The sequence below is a fragment of the Stenella coeruleoalba genome (assembly GCF_951394435.1).
Source record: "Stenella coeruleoalba genome assembly, chromosome: 7".
NCBI lineage: Eukaryota > Metazoa > Chordata > Mammalia > Artiodactyla > Delphinidae > Stenella > Stenella coeruleoalba.
The window spans coordinates 15861991-15885426 of record NC_137153.1 but is presented as its reverse complement, the minus strand read 5'-3'; the positions used below and the strand labels follow the sequence as shown (position 1 = coordinate 15885426).

General features: G+C 56.1%; 1 protein-coding gene across 1 annotated transcript in view; it reads right to left on the bottom strand.

Moving 5' to 3' along the window:
* FAM167A (family with sequence similarity 167 member A) overlaps positions 1-22573 on the bottom strand; it is a 33684-nt gene extending 11111 nt beyond the window's left edge. Inside the window, exons 1-3 of the mRNA XM_079926951.1 lie at positions 22341-22573; positions 16466-16565; positions 5916-6695 (exon numbers count right to left, since the gene is read on the bottom strand). Of these exons, the coding sequence (XP_079783077.1) occupies positions 5916-6284 (369 nt within the window). The 5' untranslated portion in view covers positions 6285-6695; positions 16466-16565; positions 22341-22573. The remainder of the gene's footprint in view (positions 1-5915; positions 6696-16465; positions 16566-22340) is intronic.
* Between the last annotated feature and the right edge of the window lie 863 nt (positions 22574-23436).

Below are 23436 nucleotides of genomic sequence, written 5' to 3'. Positions count from 1 at the left end.
GGACCTTAGTTCTTTCCCGTCTTTTGTCTTTTACTTTTATAATCTTTTTTTTCTCCCTAATCATATATATTTCTATTTTAGAAATTTCAGAAACTACAGAAAAGTCCAAAGGATAACATCAGCTCCCAGAAATAAAGGTCATTGATGTTTTGGAGTATTTCCTTTGTAGGCCCCTTTGTTTAGCAATTCTTTAGTAACTGCTAAAGGGCAGTATCTGGCTAGATTAACGAGATAGGCTTCCCCTGGCAGGAGTGGATGGGTGGAAAGCCCCTGCTATGCAGAGGAGACCTAGCCTCGGGCAAAGTGACACCTGGGCTAGAAACTCTAGTGCATCAAACCCCAGCTCAGCCAGCAGCCCCCTGGCTAGCTCTGAGCAAGGTATTATCCTCATTATGGACCGGGCAAGGCTGCCCCCATTCCTGGCATAGGGTTGTTATGAGGCGTTGCTAATAACTCTCTGTGACCCCTTACACATGTCCCGTTCTAAAATCAAGGCCTGATTTTTTTTTTTTTTCAGCCGTGCCATGATCTTAGATCCCCGACCAGGGATTGAACTTGTGCCCCCTGCATTGGAGGGTAGGAGTCTTAACCACTGGACTACCAGGGAAGTCCCCCCATTCTGAAATCAGCAGAGTTTCAAATGCAGGCTTTTTGACAACTCATGGGCCCACTGATTTGAACATCTGATGTGAGCACCTGTACCCAGTACAAAGGAAAGAGATCTGGGTCCAGAGCCAGGAGATGCAGGTCTGTGTCTTGGCTTAGCCACACCCTTACATGTGACCCTGGGCAAGTCACTTAACCTCTCTGACTCTCGGGCTCATCATCTTTCTGAGCCTCAGTTTTCTCATCTGTAAAACGGGAATAGCAAATACCTCCAAGCCGTCTCACTCAGATACTGTATGTAAACGTGCCTTGAGGACCATAAAATGCTCCCCCAGATGGGCGGGGTTAACGTGGCTATCACCCTCACGCCTCTCACCTCCATCCCCATCAGAAGATGCTCAGTGAGCTCGAACTGTCATTCAGCAGCAGTGGATAACACTGGCCTCAGAGGGCTGTGCCCGGACACACCAGTCACGTGCTTGTCAAGCGGGCGGCACAGGCAAGAGAGGGTTAACCCGGAGAGGCCAGCTGGGTCCAGGGCTACGGGCCTCCTGCCATGGCAGGCCTTAGAATAATTAAAACTTGTCAGATTTCCTTTCCCTTTTTCTAACAACCATAAACACCTTTTTGGCGGGGGGCTCTGTCTGTGGGGATCAAACACCTGCATGAGGCTAAAAGAAAAATACCTGTTGACGCCAGGGATTCTCGCCGCAAAGACAACGCCTTAGGGAGCTGGAATGTTCTGTTTTGGTTTTGGTTTTGGCACCGCACAGGCCAAGTAGACGATTTCTCCCTTTTCTTTATCCTTCATGTTGGCAAGGGGAGCGTTTTAGCAGGACTAAAGAGAGAGGCAGAAGGGAGTGTCCCTCTTTCTCTTGGGCTGCAAGCTCTGGGGCCCAACGCAATCAGAGGTTTGTGACGTGTTCTGAATTTCAGGCTCAGCAAGAGGGCTGAGACCCACAGCTTCAGGGCCACATCCTTTCTAGCTCACCCCTTCCTGAAGCATTGCCCCAGCCCCACTCCAGGCCCCTTGGACCTAGTGAGGCTACCCTGAAGGTGGAAAGCTGGAGGCTGTGGCATCGGGCAGCGGGAGCAGCCTGGATCAAGCAGAGCTGCAGAGGGCCACTTCGCTAGGCTCTGAGTCGGTCTCCCCAGTAAACGATGCTGGGTCTCAGCCTGGGGAGTCAGGCGGCCCGAAGCTGCCGAGCACAGAGGCGGCAGCCCTGCCTGCCGTGGCCGGATGGTGACACCTTTCCTGAATACACAGGGAGCTGAAGGTCAAGCCTTCCTGGCTGAAGGAGCACTGCCAACAGGGCTTAAGGATTCCCACCTTCCTTGTACCCCCAACATGTTACTCTGAAGGAAAACCCTCTACGTGCAGGTCCCTGGGGGTGTCAGGAGTGACTGCACTTTCCCTGCAGTGAAAGCTGAGAGGAAGGGTGGACCCCGAGGGAGCTGCTAGGACCCTCTCTGGCCTTGGAAGTAAGCCGAGATTCAGGCAGTCGCTCTCTGCCTTTGAGCTAACCTCCTAGGAGATAGGGTTGGACCGCCCATCCTTCCAGACCCGACATCGCCTGCCTCTAGGAGGGTCAGCGCTGTCAAGAAGAACCTCGCTGGTTTCATCAACGGCTCCGCTATAAGCCCTTGATGGTCAGAGACCCGTTCAGGGCACAAACCCACGACTGACCCCGAACTCCCAGCCAGTTGAGTACGGCATCATGTGGGGCAAACAGCTACACAGTTGACTGAATTACAGATGTTTCACGTTTCCTTGGCCACACCAAGAGAAAAGACAAATTTGCACACGGGTCTGATAAATTGGTAGAGAGCGCCTGCCCCGGTATAGAGAAAACTTGACTCTGGGCTTAAAATAAAACAAAGGTTATTTGAAACCACTTTTGAAATCACTATTTTTAAAAAACAGGTTAATTTGTAATGACACCTTCAGTGAGTTAACAGATGATGAATTAGGGAAAACAATGACCTGAAGTTTAATGTTTCGACTGAGAGTCAAAACAGGAGCGTGGGCGTGTTGATCAAATGTTCGACTCTGTTTTCAAGTCAGTCAAAGGATTTTATAGGTCGCCTTTGTTACTGTTTAATCTCAGAAGCGGGCAGAACTGCACATTTCAGTTGGCCTGCCTGCTGGTCTGCATTTGGGCTGCTCTGACCTCAGACTTAAAGTCTTCTGAACTAATTCAGCTCTTGGACCATTCGGTGTGGGACGATGTGGCTTCATCCCCGGAGCCCACTGGCTGAGCCCAAGCCCAGAGGACAGTTACAGCAGGGACAGGGTTTAGGGCACAGGCTTGGGGACCCTTGGGGGCTCCCTCTGAGGACCCTTCTTGGTTCTCTGACCCCAGTCTTGCCTGCCTTTCAGTCCTTGATTCTCAAAGTGTGGTCCGTGGACCAGCAGTACAGCAAGCACTACCTTGGCGCTTGTTGGAAATTTGGAATCATGGACCCCATCCCAGACCTGTAAGATCAGAATCTTCATTTTAACAAGATCAGAATCTTCCCATTAGAGTTGGAGAGTCTTTGCTCTGAGAGTTTCTCTACCTGCAGCTGGAGGAGGCCTGCCCGATGGGGCCCTGTGGGAGGGACACCTCTCACCCCCTGCCTTTCTCCCCAAAGCTGTACTCTCACTGGTGAAGGCTGAGTTCACCAGTTATTAGTCATATAATTCTAGGCAGGTCGTCTGACTCTACGAGCCTCAGTTTACTCATCTGTATAATGGAGACATAACAGCAACTGCACAGGTCTGCTGTAGGAACAAAAGAGACCACAGCGTGAGGGCTGGACTCTCAATTTTGTTTCTCCCTCTGCCTCACCTATCGACTGCCAACATCTTTGTGAAGTCATGGCACAAAATCAACTGCCTTTGGAAGACACTATGTAGTACAGTGGCTAAGAAGAGCCTGGGCGAGGCAACCAGACAGGCCACTGGTCAAATTTCTACCCTCTCACTTTTTGCTACATTCCCCTCTGAGCCTCAGTTTCCTCTTCTGTAAAATGGGGCAACAGGAAGGTGATGTGACACTCAGAAGAGCTAAGTCATGCATGTGAAACACCTGGCACACGGTAGTCACTCAGTTGGTAACAAATCTTGATATTATTATTATTATTATGCTTATTACCCACCTTCGGCAGCACAGAGAAGTGGCATGGAAAGGGGGAAAATACGCAAATATGAAGCATTATTAATAATGCCGATGTTCACTGTACTTATTTACAACAGCCTTAGGCACCCACGTTAGTCCTGACGATTAACGCTCCTCTCCCTGCCTGTGGAGTATGACTCCATACGTCACCCCCGGGTGCCCTTGGCCTGATCCACCTTCCTCCCCTCAGCCAGTGCACTCCGGCCGGGGCACTTCGCGCTGCTTGGCTTGCAATGGGCTTGGCAAGAAAAATGAGCACGGCCTGTAGGTCTATGGCAGTGGTTCTCAACCCAGGCTGCACTTTGAGAATAGCTTGAAAAACTACTGATGCCCGGGCCCACCCCCAGATGTTGGTTTGACTGGTCTGGGGTGTGGTCTAGGATTTGGGGGTTTCAAGGCTTCCCAGGTAAGTGTAACATACAGCCAGGGTTGAGGGGCGGCTCTCCTCCGGCGGACGTGGGGGACAACTTGAGAGAATGCCCTACTGGTTCACATCCAGGAAATTCCTTCTCTGATTTCCACCCCCAACGGGGACCCGTGCGGGATGCTAACCTACTTAGAAGTAAAAGTCTCCACTCCCAGAAGCCATCAAACCTCAAATGAACCCAATGCCAGCTAATTGAATCCTTGACTGATGGGACTATTTTTTTGTTCCTCTTTATGAAAACAAATCAAAGCAGTGCAGCCTCAAGGATTTAAAGAGCAGCTTCGTGTCCATCCGTCCTCGCCTCTTACACGCCCTGAGAGCACCCAGTGGCGCTGGGGAGTCTGGAGACGCAGCGCGAATCCCCAGCGGCCGCGTCTTCTCTGCAAGCAACTAACACTCCAGTTACCAGTGGAGACGTGTTTTGAGAAACAGTCTCAACATCAAAGATTAAAACCGAAAAAGATGTCTGATTAATCAGATGCTTGAGTCCTTGAGCCCTCCTGGCCCCAGTTCTTTACCTTAACTCACAAGGAATTCCAGGCCCCAAAGGGGATTTATTTTTCAGGATTCTGCCCAGCAAACCAGGCAGGCCTCTGCCTACCCTGCGGGACCAGGAGCTACTGGAGGCTCTGGAAGGCGGTTGGCCCTCGGTTGCTGGCTCACCTGTGGCCAGAGTGGCCCGGCTGGGCAGCTGTGACCTGGGCCGCAGGTGACGGGCTGGGTGGGGCAGGAGTTGAAAGCACACGATTAGCGTCACACCTGGCTCTGCTGAGACACCACCATGCCCAGGACCAGTGATTCTCCCCCGGGCGACGGGCGCACAGCTCTGCACACCAACCCCCTTCTCATGTGCTGAGCGACGCCCCTGATGGGAGCCTGCCGTGCCCGTGGGCAGAAAAAAGGTCGAGCTGCTGGCCCCCCGGCTCCCAACGCACGCCCAATGCTCACACTTATTCCACCTGGATGCCCTCCCAGCTGTCACGTCTGGGCAGTTTCCTACTCAGCCCCCGAGCCTCAGCCCAAAGCCTTCACCCCCGCCAGGCCTGATCAGCCACGCTGCCCCTGGGCAGCTCCCTGTACACCCGTCAGTGTGGGCAGAGCGCTGCTGGGCTGAGCCCGAGCTGCTTACAGCAGCGCCCGCGCTGCCCTGTGCTTGCCTCACGCGGCCCCGCTGCCCAGAGCGGCGCCGTGGGGCAGGGGGTGGCTGCTGAATGAAGGGCCACAGGAGCGGCCAGCAGCTTGGGCAGGTGGCAGGGTGACAGGAATTCAGAGAGGAAGAGGGGCAGTCACAGTCCAGGAAGGAGTGTATGGGACTCTGATGCCAGGAGTGGCGCTGGGGACACCTTCAAAACACAGGCTCAGGGGGACTGCCCCGGCAGTCCAGTGGTTAAGACTCCACACTTCCAATGCAGGGAGTGAGGCTTCCATCCCTGGTCGGGGTACTAAGATCCCACATGCTGCAAGGCGTGGCCAACAAACTAAAAATAAAAAACATGGGCTCAGGCTCTGCACAAGCACCTGTGGTTGGGGGCTGATGGGCACATGGACCACATATACCCACACAGTAATGAGGCCCAGCTTTGACTAAACAGGAAAATGTGCCGTTGGGAGGGGCAGAGATGGGGGAGAGACAGAGAGACAGAGGGGTGGAGACAGAGACAGAGACAGAGAGAGAATGGCATCTTTTCTGGGGCTTCCTGGAGGGACAGCCTCTTACTCACCAGTTCCTTCCTGAGCCAGGCTATAGCTTCATCGATGCTCTCGAAGCCCTCCAGCCTGCCCGTGCACGGGGCCCCATCATCCTGGCTGGCCATCCCATGAGGTTGAGGATGCCGCCTGGGCGCTTCTGGGGGGCCTGGGGGCCCCTCTTCCACACAGGCCCGCTGCCCGGCCACCGGCCTCGGGAAGGGCCACGTCTGCTCCTCCAGCCTGGCCTGCCATTCCAGGTAGGAGGGCCTGCGGGTCTCCAGCCTCAGTTTCTCCGTGAGGGCTTTCAGGCTCCGGAGGTGGTCATCGGGAGGCGGGGCTGCGCCTGCCGGCCCTTCTTCCCCACTGGCTGCGTCTTCTCCTCGGCTCTGGGGCACAGACATTCTAGAACCTGCCTGGGCAGCCAGACATGGGAGGTGGTGGAGGGCACCGTGGGAGTCTTGGTGGGTGGCAAGGTCGGGTCCTGCTCTGGAAGGGTCTCACCCAGCTGGGGCCGAGGGTCTCGAGGGCATCGCTAGGACGGGCGCAGCTCCCGGAGTCCAGAGGGAGGAGGGCGAAGCTGCAGTGTCCACCGGAGCAGCTGCAGACAATCTGGGTTTAAGATGCCGTGGGCGCCATGTTTTGCAAGATGCAGGAACAGACAAGCGTTAGCAGGAATCTTTGGAGGCAGCTTTGCCAAGAAGATCTATCAGTGCTGGAGGTGAAGGCAGATTGAAGACCGGAGCGGATGCGGGACAGAGCCCTCTCCTCACAGGGAAGGGCAGGCGGTGAGAAGCTGCTGGCTGGTGTGAGGCCTGCAGGAAGGATTGGAACGATGTCAGTGCTGACCCCTCCCCTTGAGGCGGCCTCAGAAGGCGACACTGAGGCTCAGAGAGGCTCAGACACGGGGCTGCTGACTGCTAGTTCAGGACTGGAAGAGAGGCTACTTCAACGCCCTAAGTCCATGCAAACAAGTTCATCATAAAAGCGTTGACTTTGTACAGTGTCTCACCATGTATGAAATGTTTCCACCTCTATTATCTCACTTACTCCTCACTGCAGGTCTGTAATTACTTCTTTTTGTCCCCGTTTTACGCAGAGGAGCCTGAGTCTCAGAGGTTAAATGACTCACCCAAGAGCTCCTGCTGATTGGCAAGGACAGAGCCGGTCTCAGGCCTCTCTGAGCGCAGGCTGTCTGGAGGGGCGGAGGGCGTCCCCATGCAGACGCGGGTGAGCCTTGGGTCCAGGCACCCCCTGACCCCGCCCCGCCCCGCCCCGTCCACCACAACCCCGTCCTAGGCTCCAGCCCTCTGGGGCAAGTCCTCCTGCACACTCTCAGCTTCCTTCCCCAAGAACAGCACCTTATCTCTCAGCTCGTCAGAGGAGGAAGAAAGTAAACCTGCAGCAGCTGAGGGAGATTGTTAAACGGAGCGAGGCTGTGACTCACCTTCTAGAAAGACGGTTCTCACATTCACCTAAAAGGCCCACACGGCAGCGCCTCCCCTGCCGGGGCTGCAGTCTTGGGGCTGCAGTCTTCTGATCCGCTTTGGCCTTCCCACCCCCAGGGAGGAGGTGTGAGCCAGGCCCCTGCCCCATGATTTGGAGTCACAAGGCAGAGGAGTAGCTCTGAGCCAGAATCAGGCCCCGGGCTCCCAGCCTCCATATCCCACGGTGTCTGGCAGGTGGAGATGGGCCATCAGAGTAGGAGCCATTTGACTTGGGCCAAGGAGAGGAGCCCTTGGCTTTCAGGGTGAGCTTTAAAAATCTGTGCTGAGGGCGTGCCGCCGTGAAAAAGACTGAATCGGTCTGGAACAATGTCCAAGATAAAGCGTACATGAAACAAAATATATATTCGCAGCCTGGAGAGGATGCCGCCCTTGGTGTGGAAGAGGCGGGGAAGGAAGAGATTTTCATTGACTTGTGTGTGCCTGAGGAGAAAAGCTGAAACTAAGAGTTGTGATTGCTTGTCTGGGGTGACGGGGACCAAGCATGGGGCAATGGTGGGCAGGCTGGGCCACCAGGGAGACTGTGGGCTCCTCTCCCACTGAGGCTTGGAGCTACTCAAGAAGAGCTGAGCTTGCTGTCTTTCCGGATGGTTCCTGCAACCCCTTCCTGCAGTGGCATCTGATCAGAGGGATGCTCTGAGCCTGGGCCCGGGAATGAGAAGAAATCTTCCACCCCAACCAACGGCAGGGAAACCTAGCTCTTGCCTCCAGCCACACACATGAGAATCCCCTGAGGAACCTCCACAAACACAAGTCCCATGGCCATCCCAGGGGTCCTGATTCAGTAAGTCCGTGGCTGGACTTAGGCATCAGCATATTTTAAAGCTCCCCAAGTGACCTGAGATGACCAGGGTTGAGAACCGCTGGTCTTGAGACAGAAACACTAGACTTGGGATCAGATGGTCTGGCCGTAGGTGCTGCCAGGCTAGCTGAGCCTCAGTTTCCTCACCTGTAAAATGGGGGTGATAATACCAACCTCCTAGGTTTGGGGGAGTGGCACAACTAAGGTTTGCATGTACCTGCTGCAGGCTTAGCATGCCCTGCAAATCTGGGGTGTTCTCATGGGGGTCTTCTGTGCAGCCTCACCGTCACACAGGCTTCTTAAGAATCTCTCCAAATCTAAAGACCTATTAGCCGCAGTCTGGGGCCCCTCCCAGGCGCCGTCTGCCTCTTTGCTGAGGTGCCAGAGTCTGTTTGGAGTGTGCCGGGGTGGTGTGAACCTACAGGGCGTGCTCCACTGACCAGGAGCGCTGGTTAGTTCCAGCGAAGCTTTTTGGAGAGGATCCAGTTGCAGATGAGCCCTGAGATCTGTGAGCAGAAGAAGCTGCTGGGACGTCTGTCTCCCTCCCCCTTTCCGCCACCTGCACCCTGCCTGCAGAGGGAGGACCTGTTAGGAAGGGTCTTCCTTCGGTGCCGCGGGGTAGGGGGCGGTGTGGAGGGGACAGTTACGACTGCCTTCTTGTAGCTGCCTCCTGGGCAGGGGGTGGGGGGTGGGGGAGCTTATTTTAATTAGTGGTTTCTAAATCAGTTCAGAGAAGACCGGCACAAAGGCGTCAGGATGGCTTGGAAACACTGGCGGGAACGCCAGTGCGCTGAGAATCAGCCGTGCTGACCCTTGATCAGCTGAGCTTTAGCGAGTGTGCACGTCCTCTCTCTCCAGCCTCAGAGCTGCCCTGAGAAGCAGGAGGGGTCACCCCATTTTGAGAATGGCAAAATCGAGGCTGGGAAGGTTGAGGGACTCGGGTCAGCCTCTTTCTACTCCAGAGGGCATAGGCCTTGGGGTCAGTCCCCCAGGGTCCCAGTTCTGTGATCTTGGTCATGTGGCTTCATGACCACTCTGTGCTTCTGTGTCTTCTCCTGACAAGTGGGAAGAACCAGGACCAGCTATGTAATTTGCTAGGGTTGGTGCAAAATGCAATCAGGGCGCCTCATTAAAAAGTACTAACTAAAAAGATTTTCCGGCTTCCCTGGTGGCGCAGTAGTTAAGAATCCACCTGCCAGTGCAGGGGACACGGGTTTGAGCCCTGGTCCGGGAAGATCCCACATGCCACGGAGCAACTAAGCCTGTGCGCCACAACTACTGAGCCGTGTGCCACAACTACTGAGCCCGCGAGCCACAACTACTGAAGCTCGTGCGCCTAGAGCCCGTGCTCCGCAACAAGAGAAGCCACTGCAATGAGAAGCCCGCGCACCGCAAAGAAGAGCAGCCCCCGCTCGCCGCAACTAGAGAAAGCCCGCACACAGCAACGAAGGCCCAATGCAGCCACAAATAAATTAATCAATTAATTAAAAAAAAAAAGATTTTCAAGGGCCCTGTGGGCTGCCCAGGTCCCTGGCTCATGAAGCCACAGCCCCAGGGTAATAACATCAACCTCACAGGTCATTTTGAATATTACATAAGGTGACAAATATCGAGTCCTTAACAGTGCCTGGTCTACAGTAAGCCCTAGACAAAGTGACACTCACTGGGGACGTGGCAAAGGCAGAGAGCCCGAGGAGGGAAGCCACAGGAGGCTGCCAGACCTGGGGCCTGAGGCATCTGGAAAAACAGGGCCAGGTGGTAATCTGACCAGGCCCAGGCATGCCCCGCCAGGCAGGCCACCGGGCTGCAGGGGAACACGAAATTCCTGAAGCAGAAGACAACCCCCGGGGGCACGGCAGCCTTCCTGCAGCAGCAACGTGCCAGCGCTCGGGACCCACGCAGCACACAAGGACTGCTGTTCAAACACGCTCCTGGCTCGCTCTGGGCGCACGGTTGCTGCCACGAAGATTGCCGTGCCAGCCGTGAGCTAATTCCCCCAGCTGCTGGGGGAGCCAGGTGGGCGCAGCCCAGTCATTCGGCCAACACCCCATCTCATCATGACCTAGTCTGTCCACTTGGACAACTTCCAAACCCACTTCCTAGATGGGCTCTGCGGGCAGGGAAGGATGCGCTGACCCATTCTCTCACTCTCTCTGTCTCTCCGTCCCTCTCTCAAGGGACACTCCCTCCCTCCCTCCCTCTTGCCCTACGTTTTCCTAAGAAACTCGAAGCCACTCTCTCCCTGTGTGGATCCCCAGGCTCGGGCCTGCTCCTTCCACTACGGGGTTCTCATTTCTTCTCCATGATACGCAATCCTTCCAACACCGAGTACCAGGCCCTGTCACGGCCCCCGTGACTTTGCACAAGCTGTCCCCTCGGCCTAGAATGCCCTTCCCTCCCTTCTCTGCCTCAGTTCTCAGGGATTTTCCCCTTCAAGTTTTTCTTGACTTGCCCAAGCTGTGTGTGCCCCCGGGGATACAACGAGACCACATCGGGCAAACAATTATGTCATCCCAACATTAGCTGACGCTTACTCAGAGCAGGTCATTCCAGGCATTGTTCTAAGAGCTAATGTGCAGGAACACATTCAATCCTCACAATACCCCCATGAGGCAATATTATTCTTGTCTCCGTGACCCAGATGAGCAGACTGAGGCACAGAGAGGTTGAGTAGCTTGCCCGGGGTCACAGAACTAAGTGAGAAGGTGGGATTCGGAACCCTGCAGTCCGGCTCCAGGCTGGCTCATAACGCTGGGCTCAGCGGCCCTCTCGGGCCACAGCATTTCTACCAGGAACTTTCTGCATGGTCTCCTCTGTCGGGCTCTGAGCTTCAGGAGGGCAAGGACCAGGCTCTGCACCCTGGAACCCCCAGCCCTTAGGGCCAAGCTGCTCTCTTTAAATGTTCGTGAATGAACAAGCAAAGAGCACGGACACCTCTCCCCCCGCATCTGGATGGGCTCAGAGAAGCAGAGGGGATCTGGGCTCCCCCACCTGTCCTCGCAAGACCTGCCCTGACCTCGGGCGCCTGGATACAGGCTGTCAGGCCCAGCATCGTGAGGTGAGGGGACTTCTGCCCAGTGTCCCCTCCCTCCCCTGGAAAGAGCATTTCTGTTTCCTGGAAGGAAGTCACAGCTCTCGCCTCAGGGTGGCCACATGACTCAAACTGGCCCGTCAGAGCCCCCCTGGGTGGCTGTGTCAGAACCACCCAGAAGCCGGCCGTGGCCCCACTGCTCACCACAGGGAGAGGGTCTGCCTAGCAAGCGAAGCCAAGCAGATGAGGTAGCTTGAGGCCCTCAAGTGGGCCCTGTGGGAAGCAGTTCCACCTGACCTTGATTATAGAGCCTTGATATATTCTCCTACTTTGAAGCGGGTTCCTGACACTTGGAACCAACATAAGCGTGTGTTGGACAAAGGACATAAAATGACTCAGTGGATGTTGACAGTTGAGCATGAGGCTTGAGCTTGGCCAATCAGTTGCTCAGGTCCAGGATTCTGAGTCTGGGGCATGTGAGGCCAGGACGGAGGGACGTTGAACCTTGGAGGAAGATGTCAAGTGCAGGGGATGTGGCGTCATCTTAGCCAAACCATCCTTACTGAAGGACTGTGGGAGGGTAATGTTGTAATATAATAAGAAATGTGTATTTGGTCTCCATCCCTGGTTCCTGACACAGAGCTCTTAAAACTCTTGTAATTTTCTACATGATGAAAGCAATAAGAGTATTTTTTGTTAGAGTATCTCAGTTTTGTTCCCACTTCTTGAAACAGCTCCAGGGCATTCAGGTGCAAAGAGGGTCATCTGTTATTAACAAGAAGCCGCCTTCTACTACACCTGAGTTTATGTTAATGAGGTGACTGTTGGAAACCACTCAGGATGGGGGCTGGTTGCCAGGGGAACCAACCCGCGATGAGAGGGTTGGAACTTTCAGCCCCATCCCTGACCTCTGGGGAGGAGAGAGGGGCTGGAGGTTGACCTAATCACCACCCACCAATGATTTAATCAATCATGGCTCTGCAATGAGGCCTCCATAAAACCCCAACTGAAGGGGTTCTGAGAGCTCCCAGGTTGGTGAGCACGCCGAGGTACTGGGGGGATGGCACGCCTGGAGGGGGCATGGGAGCTCTGCACCCCTCCCCCTATGGACCTCTTCACTTGGATGGTAAATACAAGTACTAAATTCTTCCCTGAGTTTTGTGAGCTATTTAAGCAGATGACTGAATCTGAGGAAGGGGTTGTGGGCAATTCCTGGTTTACAGCCAGTTGGTCAGAAGTTCAGGTGACAACCTGGGACTTGCAATTGGTGTGTGAAGTGGGGGACAGTCTTGTGGGACTGAGCCCTTAACTTGTGGGGTCTGATGCTACCCTTAGGTGGATAGTGTCAAAATTGAGTTAAATCGTAGAACACCCAGTTGGTGTCTGCAGAGAACTGGAGGGTTGTTTGGGGTGGGAAACTCACACATCTGGTGTCAGAAGTGTTCCGGGAGGGGGTGTTTGTGTGAATAAAAACCTAGTGCCCCGATGAGTGGGTCTCAGACAGATCACTATGGGCCCTCTCGCCTCTCGGTTTTCTGAGCTGCCCCGATTCTGCCTGTTTTCTCTCTTGGGTCTCTACCTCCTGCCAATTCTGTGTACACCTTACAATAACACTGCTTTCTGTTGCTTATAACCAGGAGCGCTGACTGAAATGAGGGGGAGGCAAAGCATAGGACTGACAGCTAAGCAGTGTCATAAAACAACCTGAATACCAAGAGAGGCTCCCTCCCCCCATTTCCACGTGTCCCTTAGAGGGTGCCACCTCCAGCTGAGAACCAGAGAGCGGATGACCATTGTGGACTCAAAGAAGCTTTTACCAAGAGTCCATCCGCATTCATAGTTGATATGTTTCTTGTCTTTTTTTAAAAAAATTTTTTTATTTATTTAGTTTTGGCTGAATTGGGTCTTAATTGCAGCACGCGTGATTTTCGTTGCGGCGCGTGGGCTTCTCTCTAGTTGTGGCATGGGGGTTTTCTCTCCCTAGTTGTGGCGCGTGGGGTCAGTAGTTGTGGCGCGTGGGCTTAGTTGCCCCACGGCAGGTGGGATCTCAGTTGCCGGACCAGAGATGGAACCCGCGTCCCCTGCATTGGAAGGCGGATTTTTTACCACTGGACCACCGGGGAAGCCCCTCATATGTTTCTTAATTTACGATCTACTACAGGCAGTGCTTGATGAGGATGTAGTAACAGTTTTCCACAGGGATAAACTGACACGTATGCTGCTCCTTCCAGCAGAAGTGCCGCCCGTGGGTCCTCGTGCATAAGCTGACACGCTCTGGGTTTAGGCTTGGTGATACACGCAGCGCAGACTCTCTTGCACACGCGTGCAGGCCGGCCCTGGCCCCCAGCCGCAGAGCGGTGGGTAACACACAGGGGTTGTGGGCGGGGTTGGTAAAGGCAGGAACGGACCCTTAAGACACCCCATGCCTGCCAGACCTGCCTTGCTGAGGAAATTCAGATCCCGTGAGGGCCCCAGCCACCGTGTAGCCGATTCTTCACTGCAGAAGTGTCCCCGCAGGACACAGACCCAGCAGCGGGGCCGCTCACGGGGGCGGGGGTGTGACGGCAGGCCTGCTGGCTCTGCTTGCTGCTGCCTCTGCTTATCCACCTTCTACCTCTGTGGGCCTCAGGCCCCTGACTGATGAGCCCAACCCATCAGTCCCCCAAAGAGAGCCGCCCTGTGGGCGTGTTACATGTGTCACCAGGCCTAAAACGCTCATTGGACGGACTCGGGCCCAGGGCTCAGGGGCCGCCCAGCGTCTTGGGAGCAGGAGCTGCAGGAAGGGAGGGACGGCACCCACTCTGGCTTTAGCCGGGCCAGACCTGCCTGCCAGCTCTCAGCAGGGCCACACATCCCCACCTTCTACCCACAGGCCGTGACCTGAGAGCGGGTCAGGGGCTGCCAGGGCTGAGGACAAAGGGGACCCCTGCTTCCCGGGCTGCGGGTCTGTCCTCTGGGACCGGAGCCCCTCTCCAGCGGGAGCTCTGAGACTTGGGGAGTCACCTCGCCTCGCCTGTCTGGGTCTCAGCCGGCCCCTCTTTTGAAATGAGGTGTTGCAGCGTCCACCCTGTCAGCCACCACCGGGCTGAGGACAGAGTCGGGGGAAAGGGCTCCAGCATCTGCACTGCATTTTTTTTTTTTTTTTTCCACTGCGTTTTATAAGCTTTCAGCGTGGCTCAGGCCATGGCTCACACCTGAACCTTTTTCTTTCCTTTCCTAAAGCAGCGAGTCCCTTTTCTTTCCAGGTGGGCGACAGGTCGGTAGGTCTGGGACAAGGAAGTGCAGCTGGGACGAGGCAGGCTTTTTTAGGTTTAATCATAAAACCCTGATGTTTATCTTAAACTGAGCGCACAGGGCTGGGCCTCAGGACTGACCTCCGGTGGCCGATGGAGGCTGTGAAATCCCGTCTGTGCTTTGTAGACTCAGGGAGCCCTAACGGCCAGGGTTGAGAGGCTGGGGACACAGTCCTGTGGCCCATGGTCACCAGGGTGCTTCCAGGAGCTGCCAGAGAACGTGTTTTCTCGCCTCCTCTGAGGTTGCCATGGTGACCGGAGCAGGAGGGGACACCCGCTGGTCTGGCCCTTCACAGATCATCTTTCCCAGCTCATCTTTATTCCAGGTCTTGGTCAGAGCTGGTGTTGGGAGTGCCAGAGATGGGGGGGAAGACAAGATGCAGAGACAGGACCCTGGGTACAAACTGTGCGTGCATGGCGGAGGCAAACTGAGCTGGGACGGGGTGTGTGTGTGTGGGTGTGTGTTGGGGGGGTGCTTCATTGTTGCGTGTGTGCTCTGGGATGCTAGTGAGGGAAGTGGAGTGGTACCTGGGTTCTTCCCATGCACCGGTGATGTACCCCTCAGGGGGAGGCACGCCCACAGGGGCTGCGAGCTGCCACCAGGAGAGCCCTCCGCTTTCCACTTCCTGGAAGCCACCCGTTTGCTGCCTGGGTCACTCCTCCTGCCACAAACCATTGTGAGACTCCAGCCATTTCCTCTAAGAGCCTGAGGCTGTGCTCCTGCCCTCATGCCTTGCGCCATCAACTGACTTCCGCCTGATCTCACGCGCCCGTTCACACATCACCTCCACAGAGACCAGCTCTGACCAGCCCACTGAGATGTCCCTGCTTCCTTTTTCTTCATAGCTCTCCTCACTCACAGAACTAGGATGCTGCACGTTGAATGTAAGTCCCCTGAGGGCAGTGACTTTCTCTTGTTCACTGCTGTGATCCTAGCACTCAGAACAGTGCCTGGCACATAGTAGGTGCTCAATAAACTTGTTGGATGAGTGAATGAGTGATTGGATGAATGAAAGAAGGAGGACTTTCTGGGCAGTCGGTTTTATCCCTTTGTCCATCACAGCCCCTTCAGGGAACTCCCTTCTCACTGGGTCTACAGCTCTGCTCTGAAGCTCAGCTGAGGGCTGGCCAAAACGCTCCAGGATACCCCACCTTCCAGGCCATTCTCTGACGGCTTCCGGCATTGGCCTCTGTCACACGCACGGCACCCTGGCCTGTATGACCTTGAACCGTGGGAGTGTCTGGCTCCCTGACCACTGTCTAGCTCCTCGATGGGAAGGGCATTCCTTTCTCTTTTGTGTCCTCAGCACAGGGCTCTGCAAACAGCAGACGTTCAATAAATGCTGAGGACGGCAGTGCTGTGAGCTAGTGAACAAATTCACACCTCCAGATGGTTTCCTGCCCAGTAGAAGACCTCCTGCAGCTTCAAGGTCAGAATGTTTCTAGCGAGTCTGAGTTGGGGGGCCGGGGTGGGTTTGGGAGACTGGTCTCAACTTGATGTTTTGGCCTTTCCGCGTAGCCTCAGGTTTGAATTTGATGAGTCTCTGAGCCTAATTCAAACACCACCTTATTCTACAGTCCTCTATACCGGGGGTGAGAGGCCCGGTGGGCTGCAATCCTCACTCCCTCACTGCCTGCTCCAGGAGTCCCAGCACCGCTGCTAGGGAAGGGGAATGGGGCCACCGTTTTGGACAGGTCCAACCCGGATGGGAAACAGGAGTTCCTGACCGGGGCGTCAGCTCCAGGGACCCCATGCCCACCCCTAGCCCCAGTGCCTGCGGCCACTCACTTCCCCTCAGGGCTCTGCTTCTCCCCTGCCAAATGCATGGTTCGGGTGGAACGGCCTTGACACTTCCTTCCTCACCAATAAGCACAGAGCCTAGACCACAGCACCCGGTGGGGTTGTCACCTCGTCATGAAATCGCACCGGCAGGGGGCACAGGGACCCACTCACCAGTGTTCTCTCAGGCGTTCCTCCCAGTGAAGTTCGGTTTGCAACGTCCTGTGCTAATGGCCACGGCTCAGCTTCTCACTCAGCGCTCCCGCGTCCACACCTGGAATCACAGGCGCAATCACAAACATTAGGAAATCACACTGCAGCCTACAAACGTTTTCCCCACTTTCGATGGCCTGGGCTGCAGTGGCCTTCCTGAGAGTTAGACCCCAGAGAAATCACAAACCAGAGACGTTTCAAGACTTGCCTGGGGTCACACAGCTCTGTTCAGGGAGCTGGCTGGGCTCAGACCCGCGTCTTTGGACTCCCAGTGCAGCTTCCATTGTCTAGAAACCTTGCTCTGTCTCTCTGGGACCTCGTGAGACAAGAGTCTATAAAAATACTTGTTAAGGCCTCTGCATAAAGTGCTCGGTCCACGCTGAATAATTGATGGGCCCTGCCCCCTGCCGCGGAGAACAGCACACAGGCCTCCTGCCGCGAGGCTGGGGATAGGCGGAACTTCCCTATCGTTTTTTGCCCAGTGAAAGAGGTGGCTGAGAAAACCGCCAAGGAAGAGTTGTGCGTCCCTGTGGGTCGGGAAGAGGCCCTGGCTCCCAGGAGCCACAGATCTAATTTACTGCCTCACTGAAAGGAGCGGGGGGCCTGCCGGGTCACCCGGCGTCGCCGCCGTGTCCCTTCCAAGGCCGCGAGGCCCTGGGAAAGGGCTGCTCCACCCCGACAGGCCGGGAGAAAGGTGCCTGAGAATCGGAGGGTCCCACGGGGGGAGTGGGGGGATTAGCCATGGGAAATGCAGAGTCCGAAGCGCAGATTCTCCTCCGTGAGAACCCTGACGAGGCAGAGATGCTCAGGAGGGGTGAGGCAGCCTGTCGCCGCCCAGCCAACTGCTGCATGTGACCGCAGGACTCTTCTGGCCAAAGGCCATGGCAACGGGGATTAGGGGGGAGAAAGCAGACACAGAGTGGCCTTTAAAGCAATTTGCAGAGATCAAAGTAGAAGGCAGTTCGGGCGGGTGCTCTGGCTCTAAGAACAGGGAACATTTCACAGCTGAGCAAAACTCAGGCACCATTTCACAGCTAAAGACGCTGGGGCTACACATCCTCCCCCGTGGGGTACGTCCGCCCCACCAAAGTGTCTCCTAATTGGCATTTGTCTCAGCCCCCATCCAAGGCAGAGTTAGGACTGTCCGAGTCCACAGAATAACGGGCTCCAGCTTCAAATGTGCAGAAACAACCAGCTCCGGCTCAAATGGGAGAGTGTTGGGACGACTGGCTTTCTGTTTTACTCTGCGTCGAAAGTCCCAGAGCCCAGTGGTTTGGCAAGGACTCCTAAGAAGTTTCACTCGCTTACGTAGGGCACCTCACCTGCATAGTCTGTTTGGGCGTGCTGACCTCTCAGGGGGTTGGAGGGCCCTCAGAGTTGCCCTGTGTTTGGGCAGGGCCCGTCGTAAGGATGTGGGAGTGAGGGGCCGTTCCAGCTCTGTCTGCAGCTCATCCAAAGTGCAGCCCTGCGCCCCCTCCGGGGCCCAGGGAGAACAGAAAGTAGGGTGTGTGCCCCTGCTCCCTTCTCAGGTCAGTTGAGCTGAACGTAGCTGGGCTGCTGAGCTGCCTGAGTTCACACTTCACAGAGGGCAGGAATCGGGAGCCGGACAGAGAGATGCAGCAGGTTATAGGGATGGGACAGGGCTGTGTGTTGGTGGACGTGGGTTGATAGCCCAGCCCGGACACTTACTAATTCTATGACCTTGGGATCATAGTGGAATCAACTGCAAAGCCTTGGAAGGATCCGATGAGATAGAGTGTATGTGAATTCTTAGTTATGCCTCTAACAGGACGGTCACCTCCCGCCCACAACAGTGCTTGGCTGGACCTCTCCTGGCTGCAGAACCACTAACGTTAGCCCACACGTTTCTGTGCACTCCAGAACGCGCAGGACAGCACGCTGTTGCCTGCCCAGGACTCTGGGCTGCACGAGTGGTCTTTTCTCGTCGGCAGCTCTGATCAGACACTGCACCTCCTTGAGGACAGGGCCATTGTCCTGCTTCCTTGGTGGGATGTCCATGATTGATCTTAAAACCCTTCACAGACATGAGATGTTCTGTGTGGTATCACCGGGCCAGCTACAACCAGCCGCATTCAACGAGGGACACTCCAACCCCGGCTGGCATTGGCAGCCTGGTGTAGGGTCCCCCCTCTGCAGAGGGGGCTCTGGGAAGCGACTGGCTGTCTTTCTTACCGCTCAGCACGAGACATTTGAGAACTCGCAGGGTAAACGTTAGAAGCGCATTCTCCTAGGTGAAAACAGAGGTATTCAAGACATGCGGGCCAAACGAATTTTGAGACACTCTTGACTCTTGAAGGAGCAGAGTGAAAGCATCTGGTGAGACCTCAGGGGGAGGTATGGTCGGGGCTCCTAGAGAGGCAGATGGCTGTGACCTCACTGAGCCCACAGAACAGGCCGTCTGAACTCTGCTGGACCCGTTGGCAAATAAACAGTGTTCAAAAAATGTCTAGGTGTGTGGCAGAATCCAGTCTGAGGCTTATTTCCAACCGGCCTGATAGGGAGGTTTGCTCTCACCTTCCTCAAAGTTTCGGTGTCTGTCATCAAACAAGTAAACAAACAACAACACAACAGAACCTGAGAATTTGGACCAAACTAGTAGGACAGTGTACGGTAAGGCGGTGCCCCAGGGTGAGGCGCATGGAAATGCTCCCAGGACGAGGGAGGTAGTGTCACTTTGACTTGATGATGGACAGGGGCGACCAGGGCGCGAAGCGGCCTCCCGCTCAAGGATCCTGATTTAGAACCTTCCTGCATAATCATCACCCTGGACCGCCTCAGCTGGCCTTCTGGGGCTGAAGTGCCTGCCTCACACTCAGGCCCTGCTGGCTTCCTGGAATGAGGAAACAGCTCAGCCTTCAGTGGGCCCTGAGCTGCGGCCTCCGTGGAGGTCACCGTCTGGGCCCATTATGTACCTGGAAATCGGCTCTGGGCTGGGCCTTCCAGGTCCCAAGGGACGAGCCCTATGACATAGTCTCTGGGAACCCATGACCAGCTCCCACATCTGGATCAGGATACCTGAGGGGAATGTCTGGCCATACTGGAGAGATGGCCTTGAAGAAGCGGGAGCTCAGTCTGTGCCCCGGGAGAAGCTGAATCCCGTCCCTCCCCAGGGCTCTGCAAAGGCTGCTGGGCAGGGGCCAGGAGTGAAGCGACCCCTGATGCTGGGGAGCTCACTGCCCCCCTACCTTCCTGGATGGGTGTGCCCACAGGGAGACCAGCTGCTGTGCTCTGCGTTCCCTCCCTTAAGAAGTTTTTCATGGGCGAGCATAGCTGGGGGGATGGGGGGGCGGGGACTGTCGGGTAGCATTCAGGAGGAAAGGAGCCAGGAGTGAGGCAGCGCACACTTGTAACTTCTCCCCTCCATTTCTCTGTCATCTTGTCTCCTTCCGCTCCCACACCTCTCCAGAGACAAGCGTGGAGGGGCTGGGGGGCAGAGTGTGGAAGCACCGGGCTTTCATGCACCGGGGCAGCTGTCCTAGCCACGTAGAAACTGACATTTGCAGTCTTCCTAACTCTTGTCGGCAACTTGACCCCCTGTGGCGGCTCAAACTCTACAGGCTGATGGCAAAGCTCCTTCTAAACCCCTTGCCCACCTCCAGATCCTTCCGGGTCCGCATGCCCACTGCCCTCCATGTAGCCCATGCTCGCCGCTTCGAGGTCTTCTTCAGAATTTGCCTTTCCTTCCTTTCTCCTCGCCCCAGTCCAAATCCCAGGGTACATGCGCATATTAAGAGCCATCCTGGTTAATCCTAGAGGGTCTCCGATTTGTGAGTGAGAACTCTGTCCCGCCTAGTCTACAAACCAGGGAGCAAGCTGTTTCCATTATCATTCATCTTCCACCTTTGCAAATAGCTCTATGCCCCAGGCAGGCAAAGAGCGATTGCTGGGGAGAGCGCAGCTCCCAGAGGGTGCTGGGAATTCCAGACGCTCCTGTAGGGCTGAGGGAGTTATCCATGGGCAAAATTTACCTAAAGAAAGCCGCCTGCGTGTGTGAGTGAACAGCCCGACAAGCAGTTTCTTCCTCGTCGGCCTGGGGCTCGGTGGAAGTCTCTCAGCAATAGTTAGGCACTGCCTTAATTTACTTCCCGGCCAGCGTCCATATTGGAAGGAGACCAAGCGGGTAGACACGGAGGTGGGACTGTTAATTTAGTGGAAATCCATGCATGTAACTGGGAGGACAAGACAGGAGCGAGTGCATGAGAAGTTGGGGGTCTTCAAGGGGGCAAGGAGGAAAAGGGGGGTGAGGGAGGACCCTTCTCTCTCCCGGCTTCAGGGGAGCAGTTTGAAGCCAGCCAGGTCGAATGCAGAGCCTGGCTGCTTTCCTGGCTCCACAGGGCCCTTGAGGTGCCAGGGACGTTCCCAGGTCACAGGACAAGCCCCGCCCTGCAGCTCTCTTTTGGTCTGGGTCTGACTGGTTTCTTCCCCCTCTCTGGCCTCTCTGATCAGATGTCCAAAAGCAGCCTTCCTTTGAGAGCACTGTCTTAGGAGTCAGCACGTTAGCTGAACCTCTCTGCTCTTTTCACCAGCCCCACGAGCCGCACCAAGTTACCGAATCTCTCGGAGACCCATTGGCAAAATGGGGGTATAATGTTCCCGCGAAGGGTGATCGTGAGGGTCAAACGCCCAGCGGGTGTGAAGGGTTCTCAAGCAGCGCCCGGCTGGCAAGTGCACTTAGGAAAGAAGAGCCGTCACCCTTATGCACTCAGTACAGCTTGTAGCTGCTCTGCCAGGCCCCTTAAAACTCCGCTAGCAGAAGCTCCCACCCTGCAGATGCGGTCAGGCCACCTCTGCTCTCCCTGGACGTTGCCCAGCTCTCCACTCTCCATCAGCAAGACTGTCTCTGGGGCATCGGAAAGGAAGCTGCTTAGAGCCACGCCTCCCTCGGGCACTTTGGGGATTGCCCTATTGGTGGGACCTGGGCTCATTCCACCTGGGATTCACCAGGAACCGCTGGGAGCTGGTGGAAACTTAATCTGGGAGAACGCGCCTGCGGGTTTAAGACAGTGGCCGTGATCCACCGACCTGGAAGCAACTCACCTTCCAGATCTTCTCCAGAGGGGCAGGGAATGAAAAACAGCAATAAGGGATTTTTTAAAAAGCAGAACAGACAACCCGACTTGGTGCACAGAGACACCTGCCCCCTGGCCTCGGGCCACAGACCTTCCCGCCTTCTCCCAGTGACCTGGGTGCCCAGCCGCAGGGCTGACCCTCTCATTCCCAGGGGCCCTTCTGGCTGTACAGCTCCCTCTGATCGCACTGGCCTCAGCCTTTCAGAGCACCCTCGGGCCCAAGTGCCCTGGGTCACTTCTCCTGAGTTAGGGATTGCGTCCTTGGGGGCAGGAATAACCACATCGCTGAGCCTGAAGTAGGCAGAGGGGACCAGGTGGGCTTGGAGGCGACCAGCGGTCTGGGAGTAGACCCGGAGAGACTGAGTGGGGCTCCTCCCTTTCAGACCTCAAACCTCACATCTCCACCCAGATCTTATTCCTGGAAGGGGCCAGCCAGGAATATGGGAGATGGAGTCCAGCCGAGCTGTCCCGCTCCCCCTGAGGGGAGCGAGCCCCCAGGAACGGGTGAGGCAGGACCTCATCTCCTGCGGGCTGGTGTGTGTGGGGGGCGGTGCCCGCTCCAGGGCGCATTGGGGTCCGTGCTCCCCCAGCCCCGGACTGGGCTGCTCCCCGCCACTGCCAGCTCTGAGGACCTGCGGCGCCCCGACTGGCAAGTGCACTCCCCTGGCAGTGCCGCCGGCCACAGACACATCATCCCCAGTCCGGCCCCCAGACCTGGGAGCGTCCCCGCCCTGCTGCAAACCCACCTTCCGGGGCGCTCCGAGGCCCATTCCAGGGGTGTCACCGAGGTCCCCGCCTCCTCCTTTCGACGCGGGCTCCCGCTCGTCCGCAGCCCAAGGCCCCCGCTTCGAGGCTGAGCCGGCTTCTGCCTCCCTTTCTCTCTCGCTCCTGGGAATTCTCAGCACTATTCTTTTTTTAAGGGATTTTTTTTCTTTTTTTTTTTTTTGCGTTGCGTCAGGGCGGTTGCCTGGCGACGGCGGAGCTATTCCACCGCGAGCCTTTCAGTCGCGATCCCCTCCAGCCTCTCATTCAAGTCTCTCCGCCCGCGGCTCCGGGGACGGGGAGGCGCCAGGCCAGAAGGCGCGCGCCGGGTCCTAAAGCCCTTCCAGCGGCTCGTTCCCGGCCAGGACCCGAACCGAGCAGCCGCCCTGCCGCAAGTAGAAGCAAAGCACACGCGATGGCCAAACCCTAGACGAAACCAAACCCAAATAGGCTTTAAAAAAACAAAAAACAAAACAAAGCGAAAACACAGAAAACCGAAACCAAGGCAGTTTTCCTCCAAGCGTGGCCACGTGGCTTCGCCACTGTCAGCAGTTTGCCTGCGTGGAGGGGCAGGAGAACCCCCTTCCAGCGGTATCGGCAGGCTGGGAGCCTACACTCCACCCACCAGCGGCTTGAGTTCCAGCTGCCAGCAGCAAGGCCCATACTGAGTGCCTAGCACGTGTCACAACACTGTCACAGCCACTCGGTGGGGCAGATGTGGGCATCCCCAGCTTACAGATGAGGAAACTGAGGCTCAGAGAGGAGAAGTAGAACCAGACGTTCTTCCAGATCTGTCTCCCAGACCAGACGGGAGTAGCCCAGGGGGGCCTGCCCCAGACCATGTGTTTCCTCCACTAACCACAGCTTGGCCTTTGGGATCAGTTCTGACGGCAGACAGGGGACTCCAGTTCAGATGGGGGTAGGGGAGGGAGGGGGTGAGGGAGTGTTCTGCTTCCTCCTGGGACCTCTGTCCCCCAGGGCTGACTACTGGAAGTTTGCCTTACTCTTGCGGCAGCCTAGACATGGCCGAGTTCTTTTCCCAGACTCTTGGGGTTTGCAGGGTCCTTCAAAGTTATCTCA